Source organism: Sinocyclocheilus grahami, unplaced genomic scaffold (assembly GCF_001515645.1).
Source record: "Sinocyclocheilus grahami isolate Dianchi unplaced genomic scaffold, SAMN03320097.WGS_v1.1 scaffold561.1, whole genome shotgun sequence".
Classification (NCBI taxonomy): Eukaryota; Metazoa; Chordata; class Actinopteri; order Cypriniformes; family Cyprinidae; genus Sinocyclocheilus; species Sinocyclocheilus grahami.
Window position 1 is genome coordinate 514,325 of NW_015505740.1, and position 19,856 is coordinate 534,180.

At 41.2% G+C, this 19,856-nt stretch overlaps 1 protein-coding gene across 2 annotated transcripts in view; it reads right to left on the bottom strand.

The window, feature by feature from the left end:
- LOC107556246 (teashirt homolog 3-like) overlaps positions 1-19,856 on the bottom strand; it is a 53,325-nt gene that overhangs the window by 26,203 nt on the left and 7,266 nt on the right. The window contains exons 1-2 of one of the 2 annotated variants that reach the window (XM_016239312.1): positions 15,323-15,852; positions 14,608-14,961 (exon numbers count right to left, since the gene is read on the bottom strand). In XM_016239312.1, the coding sequence (XP_016094798.1) occupies positions 14,608-14,647 (40 nt within the window). In that variant the 5' untranslated portion in view covers positions 14,648-14,961; positions 15,323-15,852. Of the gene's footprint in view, positions 1-14,607; positions 14,962-15,322; positions 15,853-19,856 lie in introns of those variants that run through there. The other variant, XM_016239313.1, reaches the window with a different exon arrangement.

Here is a 19,856-nt window from a genome sequence, read left to right on the forward strand (position 1 = left end):
AGTGAAATACCTCCTGCTCAGACATGCATATGTGTACTTAACACGCTACGGTAAAGATAAGCAGGCAAGATCGTCAGCATCATAACATTTGTGGTTTTATACGCACAGCTGGGAGCACAGAGACGTACTCTGGCACACAAACTTTTCCCCCACTGAATTCCAGGGTTGGGTGACTGGATCGAGCCAGAGGAATTCATAAACAGTGGGGGCCTTATCAACCGGGAGAGGGACATCCTCTCAAGCGCACAGCAGACGAGATGTGGACCGTGTCATCAAAAAGCGCCACAGACAGCCGCAGGAGAGGGGAGGAGTGAATTGCACTCGTTACTTTCTTCATTTTTTTCTTAAATGAAAATATAAGAAATATGTTAAGGAACAGCAAGAATGAAAATTTCTTAAAATACAAGAATAAATTAAATTAGAAACTCAAAATAACTACATAAAATAATGCATCAATGCATGCAACAAAGTAGTTTAATGCTACAACTAATAATACAACTTTCTAAACACAATTTAAAATATTTTAGTATTAGCTGAGTATTCTTTTGTGACCTGTAGTTCACAGATGTGATTGCAAGGGACTTCAAGGCCATATCTAAATGTATGCAAGTCATTAAGACTAAAAGAACCAAAGCAGCCCCCGATGCCATTTTTTGAGGAAAGATTATATTAACATTCCAGATGTACATGGCTAACCACACTGGGGCCATTTTAACCATTTGGTTTCAGAGGCTTGTTTTTTTTTTTTACATTTACGTTCCCCTGTCAAATTAGGTCTCTGTATTGGAGCAGACAAAATTTGCATCGGCAATCAGTCGCGAGAGTTAGTGTAATGTTTGACTTCAGTGCATAACTAGCAGCTGTAGGGACTGACCCAGGACCAGGTCAATATATAACCTCTCAGCGACTCAATAAATCACTTAAACCCATGTTTGACACAAGTGCAACTGCGAAGAGAGATTACGCTGATAAGCCATTTAGCTACACATTTACTGAGAGCCAGTGACTGAACTTACGATTGATTATGTACCGAGAGCAGAGCAGGGACGCTAGGAAAACATTTGAAACATTCTGAAGTGCCCTAACATAAACTAGCATTCAAATTTCGTTCTGCGGTTAAAAAATAAAAAATAGGGGCGTATTATGAATAAGAATGTTTTATTATGGAATGAGTAATTTTATATCACAATGTTATATACCACAATATAGTTATATTTACAGGAAGTCAGTTGAAGAAAAAAAAAAAAAGGTTTATTTTAATAGCCATCGTTAATGGCTATTTTTGGATAATGCGTTATATCCAATACTTTACTGAAAGGTGTTATTTTCTCGCTTTTCTCTTTTAAGACAAATCCAAACATAACATAACCAATGAACGATACGTCTCACACCAGTGAAAAAACAACAACTCTGCATTGTGCAACACTTGAGTTGAAAACAAAAGTCATAAATTCTGTACCGTTTCGAATAAACCCTGTTTTGTGTCACATGCCTTAAATTCTTATTCATTTAAATTGTTTGGGACATATCCAGCTCGGTTTCTTCTCATTATGTTTTTGTGTCGCTTTCATGTAAATAATGTGAAATGTCTACTAAAAGTGACGCACATATAAAACACCGCAGTATAAACGATACAACAAAATATCTAGCAGTTGACACATTTAATACCGAAAGCAAGGCTCATCATATTAGTCTGCAGACTAATAGTTTCATGTCAAACATCAAACCCTAATCAGATATAGCCTGAACAACACCTTTTTTAGCAACCATCCTTTGAAAAAAAACAACTCTAACACTCTCACAGACACCGAGTTAAGAGCCATGACATTTCCATCTCTATCATTTTATCAGAAAGGTATGTTGAGGAGGTGTGAGAGTAGTCGTGTCTATCTGAGGTATATTTGTGGTACGAGACGGCGCGGCAAAGCTATTTTTTCTCCATTTACACAAAGGGCAAACCATGTCAGTGTGACGTCTATGGATGCGTTTTACAGTGTTTTGACTGGACTTTCCATCTGCACCTGTGTCAGAAGATTAGAGCGACTCTTTTACATGATAATGACTAGCCAAACACTACTTACAACATATAGCACGGTCGCTCCCTCATGTTTCATCTAGCATGCGGGAAAAGTGTCATATTAATGTTTTAAAGACCTTTATTACCATTCTGAGCCAAAACACTGAAATGGTATACATGACGATTGCTGTGTGAATTCTGAAATTTACTATAAACTTTGATATGAATGTAACATTTGGAAGAACGCTTTGGTCTAGGAGGTGAACGCATTGTTCTGGGTCTTATCTATGTACGTAGAGTGAAATGATGGAGAAAGCAAGTGAGAGAGAGAGATAGATAGAGACAAAAAGACAGGCCCATGGGAGAGCTGCTGCTAGAGGCAACATGACCTCACATTACCTCAGAGACATGTAGGTGCAGGAGACACTGCTGTCTAACCAAGTGAACAGAGACACAGGCACAAACACTCCACACACCATGTTACTGCAAATTATTACATGGCTCTCCAGAATACTTGATTCAGATCGGTCAATGCAGGCATTCTGTGGTCAGATATTTTTGGATAATGACAGCTAAACTGTATAATTGACCGTCTGACTCTACACCAGCTTACACCACACTAACAGACATGTACACACAATATTGTGACAGTAATAAAATGCAATTTAATGACGTGAAAATTAGACGAAAAGGTTTATGACATAAAAGAGCAATAAAGAAAGAAAAAAATGGTGGAAAAATCTAAAACTTTTTTTTTTAAGAAAGAAAAACAACTTTAAATGTTGTTACTAGTCTACCTTATTAACCATTAATAAGCAGAAAATTAGGAGTTTATTGAGGCAAAATTCATAGTTAATGGTTTGTTAATAGCAATAATTGGACCCTAAAATAAAGTGTGACCATACAAATATGATTTTCTTTAAATAATAAATAAAAAATGATAGATAGATAGATAGATAGATAGATAGATAGATAGATAGATAGATAGATAGATAGATAGATAGATAGATGTCATTGACCCAAACTTTCTGCATTATACGAGTGACTGACACTGCGTAGGTGTCGATAAAGCTATCCTGAGGTATCCAAAACGTGGACACTCATTATTCTGAACTGCAGGGCTGTCTGCCTCTCGCTGTATCTGAGTAACATTAGCTGACTATAGGTGTGCGTGCACGCGCATTTCAACAGAGACATCTTAAGCTAGAGTTAAAGAAGGCACACCGTGTAGGCCTGAGGCTTTGTGGGAAAGTCGCAGCGCGTACACACACACAGACACACACTCAGAGGCACACAGGAGAGCGAGCGACATGGATTTGAAGAGGAACACTTTTAAGTGCGCGTTTGTAGCATTTGCTCGTATCAGAGTGAGGTACTCAACCCTTTCATGTGGTTCCACTCTCTCTCTCTCTCTACCCTCACTCACTCTCTCTCATCTCCTCCGCCAGCCCTTTTATTATTTCTCTCCCCTCTCTCTTTCTCCTCCGATCTCTTTTTAATTAATTACAACCTGGTCTAGTGACGGAGAGAGTAAGCTTTATCTTCCTCTGCTCCACTCCCTTACTGTGTCGAGCGAGTGAGACTGAGTTAAAGAGAGAGAGAGAGAAAGAGAGAGAGAGAGAGAGAGAGAGAGAGAGAGGACATGCCACACGCCAGTGCTTTCCTCCTGCTCCACTCTCTTACCCTTGTTTTTTCCCTCTTCGCTCTCTTCTCAGGCAACCCTGAGCAAGTGCTAGCAAGGGTCATATCTTTTTAATTATCTTTCTTGCCTTTGATTAATTATTCCGTCTGACAATAGCGTGTTTCTAATGCTTTTCACCTGCCTGTCTTGATTGACAGTGCCTCTGTCTGAGTCAAAGCAAACAGCTGCTGCCATGATTGCCTAGCAACCAGGAGGTGATGGATGAGACCCAGAGATGGATGGCCACAATAAATCATGTCTCCTGCTATAAAACTGGAAAAAAGAGAGAGAGGGAGAGTGAGGGAGGGAGAGAGGGGTACTAGGAAGGGGAAGAAATAGAGCATACAAAAACAAAACAACCTATTCTCTCCATCCTGTTCTTGCTTTCCATCATGCCCCTATGTTTTTTCGCATGTGCTCTCTCTCTCTTTCTCTCGCTGGAATGGGTTTGAAGCTCTCTTAACAGTTCGACCCTTTCAACCTCTCTTAGAAGGGTGCACCTCAAAAGTGGGGTTTGCAGGGGCAGATGAAGCCCATAGGGCTTTATAAATGCAGACCGCTGAAACCCAAACGCTGGAGGAGTTCGTCATAGGGTGGGGCCTGTCATGAGTTGGGACACATTCTAGGTGCTGGAAAATTCATGAACAATGAATCTAAGTACACCCACCACGTCCAGCAACGAGCCTGCAAAGCAAAATAATTCATCAAACCCATTTCAATGTGGCCGAAAGCACGATGCATCTCACGTCAATGGTCGCGCAGTCCCCTACCGCAACAATGGACAAATATATCAAGCATTGTTGAGCACTCAACTGCCACCACCAGAGACGACAGGAATCTGACCAGTCCGTGAACTGCAGGCACACAGCGAGAGCGCGCCATTAACCGAATTATCAGATGCTTATAGATACTGTGAAAATATGATTCGGACAGATCTCATCTTACGGTCACAAAAGGGACAGAGGAAAACATGACAGAAATGTTTTCATTAACGCGGGAGGATCACGTGCGATTCGAGCGCTCAGATATGCGTTTCTTTTTCTGCTTTCGTTAAAGGTCGGCTTCATTTCCTGCTAATGAAGTCCAGCTGTTCCCGCTCTTTTTGCGTCCATGACAACAATGGTCACCTCGTTCCTGATGGGCTGTCGACAAAACTTTACGACCTCGATGAGAAACGTTGTCAGCACGGGGGGAGGAAAACAAAAACGGAAAAAAAGTCAGGGTTACCCAGGTTACAGGGCCGTGGTGATGACAAACAAAAACACTTTGAGTTTTGTTTTCAAGCGCTGCCACCCCTCGTTTTATTTTTGCCCTTTCAGGCGTGAATAAAACGGGTAGCGAGTGGGTGAATGAGTGAGCAAAGGAGTTCGGCTCCTCTGGTATCTGGTAACGAACAGTGCAAGAGCTCAGCCCATCCATCAGAGGAAGCCCACGTCCTGCTCCGAGCTCTCTCTTGTTCCCTCTCTCTCTCTCTGAGCCCTGCTCAGGTTACAGCTTTACACGGCCAGTCTAAATAATATTCAAAATGATGAATGACATGGCCAGCCTCGTATCCATCATCAATTTCTTTTTTTAAGGAGCATCCATCTTCAGTAATGCTCCTTTGAATCATGGGAAAGCGAAAGAGCTCCGATTCACTCGTGCAGGCCCCTGGAGAGGCAGAAGGAGGGACAGGAGGAGGGAAGAGGGAGGGTAGGGGACGGCGGATTTGGGTTCTGACTGATACTTGACAGCTAGACGTGCGCACGGACGTGGTCTTCACGAGTCGGACGCATGTATGCTAACTTATAAAACCTACGACTTCCCTTGACCTAAAAAATAAATGCAAACTTCTGTAAGTACGACATTAAATAAAAAGAAAAGAAAATGCGCAAACATAAAAACAGAGGAATTCTGGGGAAAGATTTGAGTGGCATTGTTAGCGGACCTACTGGAGCCGTGTCTCCCACTCATCCGCCGTCCCCTCCCCTGGCTGTGCAGACCCCTCGGTGGCGTGGAGGCAGTGGCAATTCTCCGAGGGGGGGACAGTCCCTAACACTGGGCTCCTTGGCAAGGGCCTGTTTGATAAATGACACATGTCATTCTGTCAGGAGAGAAGGGTGGGTCCATGATGTATGACCGTGCTGAGGAGCTGGGGAAATCGACTGTTTGGCATGGAGCTCCTCTCTCTCTCTCTCTTGCTCTCTTTCACTCTCTCTGGTCCCGCTATCCGAGTTCAGGACAGCATCAAAAAGGCTGAAGTGTTATATATGTGCGTGAGGGAGTCAGAGAACAGGCCAGCTTTTCTTTTTTTCTTGTCTATTGCTCCATCTCACTTTCTTTCTTTCATACTGTCCTTTTGTTTTTTAAAAAGGAAAAGGAAACAGGCCAACGAAGGAAAGAAAGGGGAAAAAAACTATGTATGCGAAAGAAACAGACAAGTCCTAAAAAACCTGGCTCTGAGAGGGCAAGGGTATCAATCAAAGTCAAGTTCGGCAACAACGCGACTACTATTTCAAATAAAAACTACATACGGCAGATAAACGACCTCGGCGCAGAAACGAAACCCGAAACGGCTCGCCGACCGACCGACCGAAACTCTCTACTCATCCCTTCTCGTGTCTCCTCAAAGGCAGGCTTCAACTCACCCCTCCTTTACTGTAAAGATCGTCCTCTCTTTTTCCTTCCTCTATCTCATGCTCTTTTCTTTTTTAACACACTGGCAGTGGGGGCCTGACATCTGCAGAGTGCATTTAAAGAAAAAAATGTGTCAAGGAAGCGTGATCCCCCCTCCACCCTCTCTCTCTCTCTCTCTCTCTCTCTCTCTCTTTCATTAGCTCACTGGCAGGGCGGCACTTCACTGGCAGGGTGGCACTTCTCAAGCTCATTACAGCCAGAGGATTTATGGTGCCGAACCCAATGGCGGAGAAAAGGCATCTGTCAATAATTGCAGGGAGCAGCGCACACACATCTCGAGAAGCTTTGAAATCTCATTAGGTATGCAGTTATCAGGCATAAAGATCAAAAACATTACTCAACTCAGACAGAATCCTACCAAGAAACATTAATTAGCAACAGGCCCGCAGTATAAAATAAAACAGACTTCCTCTCTCGCTCAGCCTGCCTCCCTCACTCTGCCCCTCACACCTGCCTGCCTCTGCCAAGAACCGATGCGACTAACCCGAGCAGGCGATGCGTACGAACACATTCAAACGCGGGAACGCACAGGAAGGAAATGCCGGCACACAGGAAAATGCACATCATCGTACGTAACCACTCATATACGTTTGCCGAGGTCGCGCAGATGTGGACAAACATGCTCCTCTCCTCGGAGGGACTCCGGCAGAGTTAACAACATCCCCAACCCCTGTGCGGCGCGTTCCCCTCGTCTTCCTCTGTCCTCATTAAATAAAACACAACGTGGAGGGAGGAGGGATAATTCCCAGCATCTGAGACTGATCAGGACATGAGAGAGCAGGAGTTTGTGAGCATTTGAGGGCCGCCCCCTCTCTCTTTCCTCTAGTCGGGGTAGTGAGGAGACAAGGAGGAAGAGGCCTGTCAGGCCGGAGAAGGATGTCAGAGCTCAGGCTGGCCCTGATTACTAGGGCCCCTCTCTCGCTCTCATTCTCTGCTGCTCTGCCTTTCATCACCGGCACCGCCATCAAAAAGCAGCCTGCATGTCACACGCACACACACTGTGATAAAAAAGCACAAGACTGATGGCTGTCAGTTTTCAGGCTCGGAGTGAAAGAGGAGGAAGGTGCCGAGATGAGTGGAACAAGACCCCTGTCATTTCTGTGGAGGAATTGCACACACACACACACACACACAGACTCAAGTGACACTCTGAACCAAACCAACATCCAGCCCCCTGCCAAAATCTTTACTGTCTAGTCCCTGCCCCCAAACTAACTCTCCCTCTGTGTCATTTTCTCAGCCTCCCTCGGCATGTCCCCATCGCTCTTCGACATGACAGGGATTACTTCCACGCGCCCATATTTCACTGGACTACACTGGAACTCTCACAGTTGCTTGTAGCTGCCAGAGAGGACCGGCCTCATGGATACACGCACACAAAGAACTACAGTATCGCTCAGAGTGGGACAGAGCAGGAAGGCGGGACAACTCGAACAGACGGAAAGAGCGCGGACCGGATGATTCATTAGTACTGTGATACTCAGTGCCACCTCTGTGCAAGGCTAAGCTAATATCCCTCACAGTACCGGGCAGGGTAAAAATAACCATCTACCACAGCCAGACACACAGATCCCAGAAAACCTCTTCATTTCCTGTCTCCTCCCAGATTTCCCCCCACCGGAAGAGGTGTGGGCCACGGTAGCAGCAAATCATGCAGCGCTCCCAATAATCTTGACCAATCGCCAGCATGAAACAACAACAAGTAGACTGGGAGGTGTATTCTGGGTATCACAGCATAATCGGTAGGATTCCGTGTTCATTGTTGATCGGTAAAATAAACAAGAATCAGCTAGATGAGCATAAGGATCTGATCAACACTTGCTGCAGTACATTCTCTCCGTGGGAACTGCTTTGTAAAACATGTTCAACTATCACGGTGCATGTAGTTCCAACTCTCTCAACAACAGAGGAAATCATCAACAAACTACAGCACACAACCATCTGAACTAAAACTATTTAAACTTTTCATCAAATCAAAACACACAGAAACCTCCAAGGGGAACATAAACATTTAGACATGTTTATTTTTCTTGTACTTTTTGACGTGTAAATGGCAGATAAGCTACTCAAAATGTTTAGTTTAAATGTCACTAACAACGCTTAATTTATTTTCAATTTGTGTGACTTTCTCAACTGTGAGAAAAAAATCTTACTAGTCAAAACTAGAATGATGCACTTTTTTTCATTTTATTCTTTAAAATATAAATAGATTCATGTTTAAGCGTAATAAACCACATATTTTATCGGTGTTTAGAGCTTCACATTAGAGTGTGCAAATTACAGCATTTTAAACAATCCATTGAATTAGGAATGAAAAATATATTTCTGTGTTTTAGTATAGATTTGAAATAGCACAATTCTAACTAATAAAATAATCGTAATCGATAAACAAAAACAAAAACAAAAGTTAACAGTTAGGGATTCACGTTGTGCACGGAGAACATCCATTAACAAAATTACTTTAAATTAGTGAAAAACACATTTGAGAAAAAAAAAATACAATGTAATGTATAACAATGTACTTACATTATATTTTATATTACATTCTTGTAATGCAAGCATTTTCTATTTTGCAAAACAATATGAACTAACAGCAGGCGAGCGATTACTGTCAGCATTAAACTTAAAATGTGTCTGCATTTAGATCACTCTAAGCGAAAAAGAAAGGGAGGGAAATTCACTTGATCAAAACAATATTCACTTTTAAACAGTGCATTTTAGTAAGGCCTTAAATCTGAAATACATTGCATGTAATGGGATTTTAACATAAACAGTAACTTTTACTGATTTATTAAAAATAATGAATGTCCCTTACATTACTAAATTACAGGAAAAAAAACATTACTATATTTAGATTATGGTCAATATGGTCAGAGGAGTAAATGTGTTTTTGCAAAAAAAAAAAAATTATAATAATTCTACCTTTTTAACAGTTTTCGAGGATCAGTATTTTTGGCTATTTCAACTGTCCTGCTGCTTGCAAACTCTGAAATCACTTTATATTGTAACCTTTATATTACAAACCATTTTTGCACACAGCATGTAGCATAACTGCTGGATGAGAGCAGTGTCCATGATGCAAAATAACTGATCGATGATTAAAAAAAACTAAAAAACTATCAACGGATAAATTGATTGTAAAAATAGTTGTTAGCTGAAGTGTGTGTAAAAAGCAAGTCACACACAAACAATGGAATCAACCTGCACTCTCATTAACCCTGCTGCAGTCACCATTCATCATAATATCTTCCTTAAGAAGGGATGAAAAGAAAGGAAGAGTGAGAGAAACAGAGAAGGAGAGAAAGAGAGATAGTAAGGGGGTAGAAAGGGGGAAAAATGAGGGAAGGATGCAGCCTTGTGAGCCAATTTAAGAAATAAGTGCTGATGCATCAGCTATTGACTGTGTGAACGCTCCTGATAACGCTCAAGGCGAAACTGTGAGGGAAATGACAGCATCAACCGCCTGCAATAAACTGCAGCCTGCGAGACCAAGGGAGCCCTAATTGACAGCTGTCAAGCTAATGGGAGCCATGACGGAAGATTCGGGAAAAAAATTCTGTTTATCAACCATCAACCCTGGTGTGGATCCACAGGGAGGAGAACTTGCCCTCCCTCCCTTCTCTCTCTCTCTCTATCTCTCTCCCTCTGTTTGGCTGTTAGGTTATTCAGCTTTTTCCCTTAACCCCCATCCTTATTTCCTTCGTTCTTTCTCTCTTTCTCTTCATTCCTGTGCTTTTTCCCCGCCTCTTCTGCTCTTAACCCTTCTCATTGTTGCTCACTTCTTGTGGTGAAAAAGGCGGAGGACAGCCATAACTAATCATAGTGTCAGTTGGCTGCCTGGGAGCACAGGGTTTGGGCCAGAGCAATGTGAGGAGGACGAAGACTCAGGCCCCATAATCCACACACACACACACATGCGCATGCACGCACACACACACACACACACACACTGCTGAAGGGACACCTACACAGGGCCAAATGCCGTCCTCTGTCCAGCCACTGTGTAAATAAACGCAAGGAAAAATTTGCAACTACAATAACTCATAATTTCAGTGTAACAATATATCCAACCGGCAAAGTAAAAAGCCGCTCCCTCTCCTACTAAAATGACCATCTAGTTATAACAAAATGTTGCATTCATAATGCTGTCAGATAAGGAAAACTGATACAGAAATACTCAAATCCCTATAAAAGAGCTGCAGATGGTATTTAATTAGATCTCCTGTTAGATTTGAAGATTTTACTCTCACGGTTATTACATGCATAACATTTAGATTAAAATTCTATCCGTCTGGATTTGCACTAGTATGCACACTTTTGATTAATAATTTTGTGAATTAAATAATTGTATATATTAAACAAAAAAAATCCTATTTTTTTTTTTAAATGTAATTCTAGACAGTGGTGTACATGACAATTTTATTTTTTTCTTAATAATGCATATGATTATCATGACTAGGTTTTAATAAGGATAATTAACATAATCAAGTCACCATGATGTTTCATTATAATTTAAGTAATTAAATTGCAGCAGGGGACGAAAAAAAATCTTGAACCAAAGTGGACGACTTTTAAATTGCAAAGTCAAAAGACATTAGAAAAAAAAAAAAAACTTTAAAACTTCAATGGCGCCAACTATTATAATATTCTTTCTGAGACTTTGTCTAACCCTACATGTTCCATATAAGCATACGTGTGGGTGATGATTATGTGCATGTGACCGTATTTACGAGCCCACCGGTGTTCCCCATATGATCTCATGTATCCAACGCTCCACACCCTCGCCGGAACAGGCTTTGAGTTTGATTAATCATTGCTCCCTGTCTGCAATCAATCAAACACACACGAAATCACAGAAATCAGCTCCTTTCCTCAACTGCAATCCATCTCAGCGCAGCCTCCGTTACATTCGTCACAACCCAAATATTTTTATAAATCATATTTAGCCGCTCTAAACACAATGCTGGGAGTTAGCATTTATTCTAACGCAGATGAGATAAACTAACTTTAAACGCACTATGAACGCTATCATAATGACCGATATCAACATCATTTGTCTTCATACATCAAATCCGCTCGGTTCAAACCCGTCAACATGGAGACTGTAAGTTTAGGTATTGAGGGTCCGTGGATGTTTCCATCAATGGTGTGCTTTAGTAGCTATCTTTGATATGAAAAATACGAGACGGACAAAGAGATGGCTGGGGGGAAAAAAAAGTTTGATGTTCTCTTCGACTCCCCAAAACAATTGATATGTTTGGTCTGGCAAAAGCTTTGAAGCCTGTGAACAAAAACACGGTGTGTGCGCTGCATTGCCTGCTTCTGAATGGGTGTTTTTTTGGGGGGGGGTGAATCACCCTTGCTAGACAGAGAGGGCTGTGTCTGTCTGTTAAAAAGAGAGATAGATAGAGTAGACTGAACAAATGGATAGCAGGCAGTTTTCCCCACTATTAAAAATAAATAAATCACGACAAAGGTGTACATGAGCTTGTGACGCACTTCCACCCCGTTCCTTTCACAACGTGATTTTTCTGCGCCTTTTGATTCTGTTTTGTCACCTCGCCGCTATTATTGCTCTTAGTCTCTTGACCATTAAAAGCGCTCTATTCCAGCCAACATGATTACCCAGGTACCCCGGCCCATTTGTCACCTGCAGCAGCAAATTGAGTTAGTGCACCAACTAAAGGCATGGAGGACTGTGTAATATCAACTTGATTACATCAAACTAGCTGCAAACCTAATTGGGCTGGATGACAGTGTGCGGAGCTTGTCATCTCCAATCATTAGGCCTGTCAGGAATCCATCAGCTTTACAGCTAATTAGGTGAACACTAATGAAGCTGGCAAAACAACTTTTCTTTTTCTACGGCTGAGCGGGCCTTCCAGACTTGGTGGGAGGAGGGAGGTAGGGAGAGACAGAACGAGGGAGCGAGAAAAAGAGAGACAGAAAACGTGAGGGAGGGCAAAATTTTCTCATGCAAAGCTCAAGGTTGCAGGGGACTGGATTTCCCAAAGTTCCTAATCAAGGCCCATCATCTGCCATCTTTCCTTTGCTCTTTCCATCACGACGGCACAATCAATTTGTCATCACTCTTTGTATGCCACAGTGCAGTCGTCAACCTTATAACTTGCAGCTGTGAGGGCTGCTGGGAGGGAGGGAGGGATGGAGTGAGAAGAAGAGAGAGAGACAGAGGGGAGGGGCATTGGTTTGAAGAAAGGAGAGAGGGAGTTAAAAAAGAAATAAATAAAAAAAAAAATCACAGGAAGTTGCCTCATCTAAAGAGAGAGAAAAAAGGCTCTCAGCCTGCTCTTGTATTTGTCTTCATCCGCTCATCAAAGGCATAAATGCCTGATTTTTTCTCTCTCTCACTCCTCTGAAATGAGAAGCCTCTCAGTCACCCTTGTTCCCCTCCTCCCTCCTTCCCTCTACCTCTGCGCGTCCATTAGGCAAAAGCATTTTGATAAAGTAAAGCGCAAGCCTATCATATTGGGAGAGGAGGGGAGGGGAGGGGAGGGGAGGGGGGACAAAATGAGAGCACTCACTCTGCCAACTTCTGATTGACCATTAGAGCTATTGATGAATGTGGCTGTCAAAGGAGAGACAATTAAATCAAATATGAAACAAAGTTGTTTTGACGGGTCAGACTGATGGAGCAAACCATTCTTCCGTCTCCAGATTAGGTTATTAGTTTTGTGTATGTGTGTGCGTGTGTGTTTTTGTAGGACTGTAGGTGTGCCCTCTATCGGACCGTTTATGAGTGTATCGCACTCCAATGATATTTGCATGCGTGCAAGAGCGTCAGTGTTGATCAAACAGTATGGATCTGTTCTGTATGACTTATGCATAAACACTACTGCATGCAGCTGTTGAATCGGATAGTCAATAGTCTGCCTATTTTTATTTAGATAGCATCTTCACCTGAAAGCGTTTAAGCGGTAAATATTTAGCCATCTATCGTACACTAACAGTCTGTAATTCATCCATGAATAAACAAAGACTTCTTGTGTCTCCAAGCAAAGTTTAGACAAGGATTCAAAAATCACAAGACGTACATATTCTAGTTTTAATCACAACAGTGACTGGTTAAAAAAAAGTGGCTACAATGTAGGCCTGAAAAGACATTAGCAACAGATAAGCTGACAGATTTCTATTTTTTTGTTTTTTTGACTACATCATTTTTCCTTGTTGCAAATGTGTCCACTAACAATCACAATCACAATGTCATAAGGTATGTTATTTTTAGACAGTTCGTTAAAAAAATGAAGCAAACGAGTTTTAGATGTCGCCTATCGTCGATCAGGCGGTCTGTTTTTCATGTCCCTCGTGTTGGTGGTCTTTGAGCAGCGGAAGTAAATGTGGCCTATGTGAAAAAAAGTAGAAAAGCGGCAATTAAATATGTTTTAATGGACGGTTGTCAGAGCAGACGTGACGTCACGGGGTTGTGGCGTTGCCATGGCGAGTGATTTATTGATGTTTATCAGGAATGAATAGATCAAAGAGCACCCGGATGACAGGCAATCAATCAGCCGTCAAATCAAAGATGGCAACTGTCCATTAAAGGCTCTTCTTAGACCCCTCGTGCGTCGGCTACAAAATAATCTTTGAGTCTTTCCCAGAAACGGAGAGGAGGGATAAAAAAGAAAATAAAGTTGGCCTTTTGTGATCAAATGTTTTCGCACAAAAAGCCCAAAAACAACGAGAGTCATGACAGTCAGCTGACACCCAAGCCCTTTTTTCCTGCGCTTCTTTATAGATCTCGAATTCATGGAGTCAATATATCTACGCCCTACGAGGAAAGAGAGCGGTGTAAAAGAGAGAGCACTCAAAAGACTAACAGACTCGACTCAGCTTCAGCTGCATGAGGAGGACTGACCAAAGTACGAAACCCACGCGAGTAAAAGAGTCAGTATTCACAGGAATCAAGTTCAACACTGTTATTCTTATTAAGCCAGTCGACTATTGTCCTTAAAAGAAGTGTGGCCTCAAATTATTTTCTACAGTATCATGACAAACTTAATAAAAAGACAACCTTTCAAAAAAAAAAAAAAAAAGAAAACTTTGTATTCGTATACACATCATTTCGCTAAGTAAAGGAGCAATGGATAATTCCAGATCATTTCACACACACACACACACACACACACACACACGTTCAGCGTTGCTATGAAAATAGCGTAAAAAACTAAAAATACAGAGGTGAAGAGGAGCAAATGAAGAAGAAGAAGAGCCGTACCTGCCGAGCGCCGGGGCGCTTGCTGTTTCCTCCGAGGCATGTTTCTCTTTCAGGTTTTTGTTTTTTTCAGGAGCCCCTGAGATCCCGAGAGCTGCTCCGCTTCTGCTCTGATACACGGCACCTGGGGCGCTTTCACACGCCTGACATGTATCGGCAGTTTTCAAACCCCAAAATCAGACGGCAAGATCTGAAGAGGATGAAGACGAAGCGGGATTTTCCCCCTCTTTCCTCTCTCTTTCCCCCCGCGCGTCTTTTGGATATGTCGGAGAGTCGAGCCGTTACAGTGGTGAGGAAAACCGCTCGTGCCTCAGTGCGAGTCTCTCTCACTCCGCGCTGGAAGCTGCAACAGGCAAGCTTAAAGGAAAACGAAATGATCGCGTCACTCAAAGTCGGCAAACAGAGGCAAACATCAAGCACTGTCATATTAACTCCTTCCATCTCGAATGGGTTAGCTAGCTCATGTCATGTGGGTAGGCATATGTCTCTCTCTCTCTATCTCTCTCCCTACCGCAGCCAACCCCAATGCACTCGAATAGTAAAAGTAGCAGCTCACAAACACAACACTATAGAAATGCAATGACTGACACTTACATATGTGCATTTCAAACCGGCAGGCTGAGGTAATGTTTTTGTTTAAGCGTAAAAACGCGTGCAAGGCAGGCAGCAGTCGCCTTTATTAATGGTTCACGAAGGCAAAGAGCAAAGCTTTACTTACTCGGTGGCTTGAATAAACGTGTTATCCATGAGGAATCCGGTCCGAGTAATCGCACACAATTTGAAAAGCCAAAACAATAATAATAAAGAATCGCGTAGCTGTCGCCGATAGCTTTCTGTGAAAATCCCAAAGACTCCAAGTGCCCACCGCCTTTCAAACGTCCATCTCTTTTATAATAAACAAACCGGGGTAAAGACAAAAAGCTTGAAGGAGGAGATGGACGGACTTGTCGCCCGCGCGCTGCCTCGTTTGCTTATTTTGTCCGCGCGCGTTGGGAATCCGCTGAGAGAATCGATGCGATAGGTGTTTGATTGGGTATTCCTGCTTGTAATAACGCACATCAGAAGGAGGGGATGGACTCGGGCTGCGCCTCAGCTGCTGCTGCTGCAAGAGCATGTATCACTGAGCTATTGCCAAACACTTTCTTGGCCACTAATAGCACTTTTTAGCCTTCTTTGTGGGGCTCATAGCAGGTATTTAAAAACAGCAACGGGCGAAGCAGACGCGTCTTCCTCTCGCGCTCTCCAGTAATGTCACTTTCGAAAATCCGCTTTCTTCACAGAATGGACTTTTTAAAACGGTAAGATCAACATTTTCCAGATATGTCCATCATCATGGCAGCTACTACTACTACTAAAAAAAAAAAAAAAAAAAAAAAAAACAGTGTTATAAAGAGAGAGGTTTTTCGTTTTCGTTTTTGCAAGCGTAAAGCGTGAACTCTTTGTAGTGGAGAAAGGGCGAAGTTGTCCGTCTTGGATGAGAGGGGGAGATGGGAACTGTGTCCTCTCTGTTTACTATCTGCGGGTGAGTTGTCAGACACTGCCTCTTCCACTAAAGTCCGCGTCTTCGCCTCGCGATCGTGCTGTCTCCTCTCACATCTGACCGCAAAGGGAATCGCATCGACCCCTCGGAAGGGAGCAATTGGGAGTCGTAGCGTTCAAATAAAACCAGAATGTCCAGAATCTCTTCAATGTCCGCGCGCCGAGCTCACATGGGCAGATCGAAAGGGAAGAGCAAGTCTTTCACGGATCCGGGATGTTTTTGCGCGATCTCACTCACTCTTGTGTGCATGCCGTTAGATCCGCCCAAGCATCTGTCCGTCTAACCATTGGCGCATCCATCAGTGTCACACACACACACACACACACACACAGAGAGAGAGAGAGACACACACACACGCCGCACGGAGTCGCTTTAACTACGGGCAGCTTCTCTTCTTTATCAAAAGACTGATAAAGCAAGATTAGAGTGTTTAGTGGGGGGGTGCTTTCCAATGATATATCCTAAACGAAATCATGCATTATCAAATTGCTATAGGCGAATGGTGCATCGGAAAGCTGCACCGAGTATGTGCGTGACGATGTATTTTCAAACTTTAGTGGACGAATGTGTTTCTCTTATTACCCACACGTTAGCCTATAGCATTGCTGCAACTATTAATTATAACCCACAGACGAGTAATGGCAGCGCGTAATTGTTTAAAAATGTAAAACATTTTCTGAAAGATTTTTCTTAAAGTAACTCAAACAAGTTGATGCAAAGAACGTTTTGCTCTTTATTTTGCTATTTTTATTCTTATGGCTTAATTTGATCATATGTGTGTCTTTTTGACAGTTGTAAAGTCTGAGTGAGGTGAATGCATTTGTCTTGTACTGATGTGAATTACTTCGATTTGCTGTAAATTGCCGCGTGAAAAATATCCTGAACTGTAGTGTTTATTTTTAGTGCCATATTGTACTGATTGCCTCTGTGTACAAGCATGTGACTACTAGCGAAACTACTTTGATTATATATATATATATATATATATATATATATATATATATATATATATATATATATATATATATATATCCTTGGCTATCATCAAAGTTTCTTGAGAACCGCGAATTGAATTTGACTTATTCAAAGTTATATTGTCTGTAAAAGTAAAATAGGCACACATAATAAACTGGAGTAATGAGGATATGTTTAAGTCTCAAAGACTATTAAACAGAGCTATTGAAACGCTCCCTCAAATATTTAATTTCACGAGGGTAGATAAATGCAGCTATCTAAATTGAAAAATATATAAACACATTTAACGAAGACGAAGAAATTGCATCTATGTGATAATAGCTACAAGTCATTTACTGAGTGTGTGTGCGTGTGTGGAACAGAGAACAGCTGCATGAGTGTATGAACGTGAGCGCAGTTCATTGTGTCCGCCCCCTTTTATGTGCTTTTCCTAAAATCCCAAAGATGTACTATTTTAAATGACGACTTAGGAAGTTTTACAGTGTTCTTTCTGTCAAAAACGGCATCACTAACCGTGATTGTGCTCGGTTATCCAAAGAGAAGAAAAGGTACGTACTTGTCTGTTTCTGTTTCGGTTTCTCCATGTGTCTATCCTTCATGTGTTTAATAGTATGTTTTGTCTGTATCCTTTGTCTGTTGAACTGTTAAAATATCAAATAACCACTGTTTTTAATGTCAAAATTAGAGACATCTGTTAAACTTGAAACATAGGCCTAACAAATCTTTACAGCTTAAAAAATCTTAAAGTGTGTGTGTGTGTGTGTGTGTGTTTCTAATCTTAAACATTATTATAATTATTGTTATTATTAATTTTAGTATTAGTATTAACAATTCACAGTCTTCCATATTTTAAGGTAATCAGGCTTGTGGTTTATTGTGGTTGAGGGAGAAGAGAGTGGCATTACCAGAGTCTCTAAGACTGTAAATGAACTTAGACATCATTCTTAAAACTTGAGATAAACTTTATACTTGAATGAATCCTTCACTATTAAATTATGCTTGTCTTAATTTCTGTGGATGTTTGTTTCATTTTGTTTTATAATTACAGTAGGCATTTCTGCCACTATTTATAGAGAAAGAATATTTGTAGCATAAACAATGAGTTATTTAGTACCACTTGGAGGCTCATTTTAATTGCCACATTCGCTGAAGACAACAGGAACGCTAATATGTTTTATTTGCCGCAATAGCATGGCTCATGGTGGTTTTGTTAAACATTCCTGGTTAATAAACCGCTGTTAGTTCAGTTTAAAGAAGGAACTTTTCATAAAAATTTCCCAGTGGAATATGAAGAAATGAATGCAAGTGCAATATGGGCAAGAACACACGCTGTGAAAATACCAATTCTCCAAAAATCCGTAAACTTTGAAATTCAGAAAAAGAAAAAGCACCACATCATAGTACGAACAAAAAATGAAAAGGTCGAAAATGTGAATTTGTTTCTTTGCCTCCGCATATTAGTGCAGCTCTCATGAACCGCAGAGATTTGAGAGTTCGTTTCTACCTTTTAAACTGAGAGCAAAGTCTGAAATAGCCCCAGTGGATACGAGTCATTAAAGCTTGAGCAGCATTACCCCAAAATGTCTTTAATCTTAAACGTATGTTTATCCTATATGTTTTATAGTCTAAACTAATACTTTATTGGAAAGTTCCAGCCTATTTTAATTACGCAGATGTCTAAATACGGGAGATTAATGAATGTATGTCTCCATGCTAATCCAGATTTTAGCCTCAGCTCTAACATTTCTTTCAGTCTGGTTTCCAAAAGTGTCCGATGCAAGCACGAAATTAGAGAAGAGCAAGTCAACATGAGGGAAAAAGTGCTGTGCTTATTGCGCACTATTTTACAGGCATGTGAATATCTGTATGTTTTTTTTTCTCCTTCATTCGTATACACATCTATCTTGTGTTAGTAAAAAAAAAAAAGAAAGAAAGAAAAAAAGTGGCAAAAAGGAACGTATTCAATTTAATCTAAGAAATCACTGCCATCTACACGTGTACGCTGAATAGTGAAGACTACGCAGTGTGTCGTTTCAGTGTTTTTTTTACGCAACATTTTGCGAGAGGAAATAAAAACGTCAACAGCGTATAACAGCTTCAATCAATTCAGCCCTTTAGTAAAGTTGCAAGAATAATTAATAAATAAAATAAATAAAAATCACATTGGTTGTTTTGAGGTTGATTGTCTCATTGCAGCATACTACTAAATGCAAGCAAAAAGTTCAACATAATCCCAGACTCTCCACAATCCCTCTAGTTTAACACCTGTTTTCCATTTTGTGATTTCTCTCTCTGTACACAAACTGACACCACACAGATCTACAGGAGGGATCACAATTCATCCAGTATCTCAGTACGATCATACAGAGGAGTGCCAAGTAACTAACGTGACAAACGATATGAGGACCATGATTTCTAGTCCTGCTCTACTGAAGAACTGTAAAGTTTACTCTGTTTGTTATGTGGTGTCCAGGTAGAGTCCTCTATAGTTATTTTGACTAGCTAATTAGTCATTTAAATTAACATTAGTTATCCCATAAGTGATTTTTGTGGCATTTTACATTAAGGTAGATTAGCAGGATTTGGGTGTTTCAGGTGTGCAGGTTTAACCTCTTTTAAAATGCTACAGGAATTAAAACAATTAAATTATATATGTATATATATATATATATATATATATATATATATATATATATATATATGCACAGATATAGATAGAAATTCTTGTAAAATAACA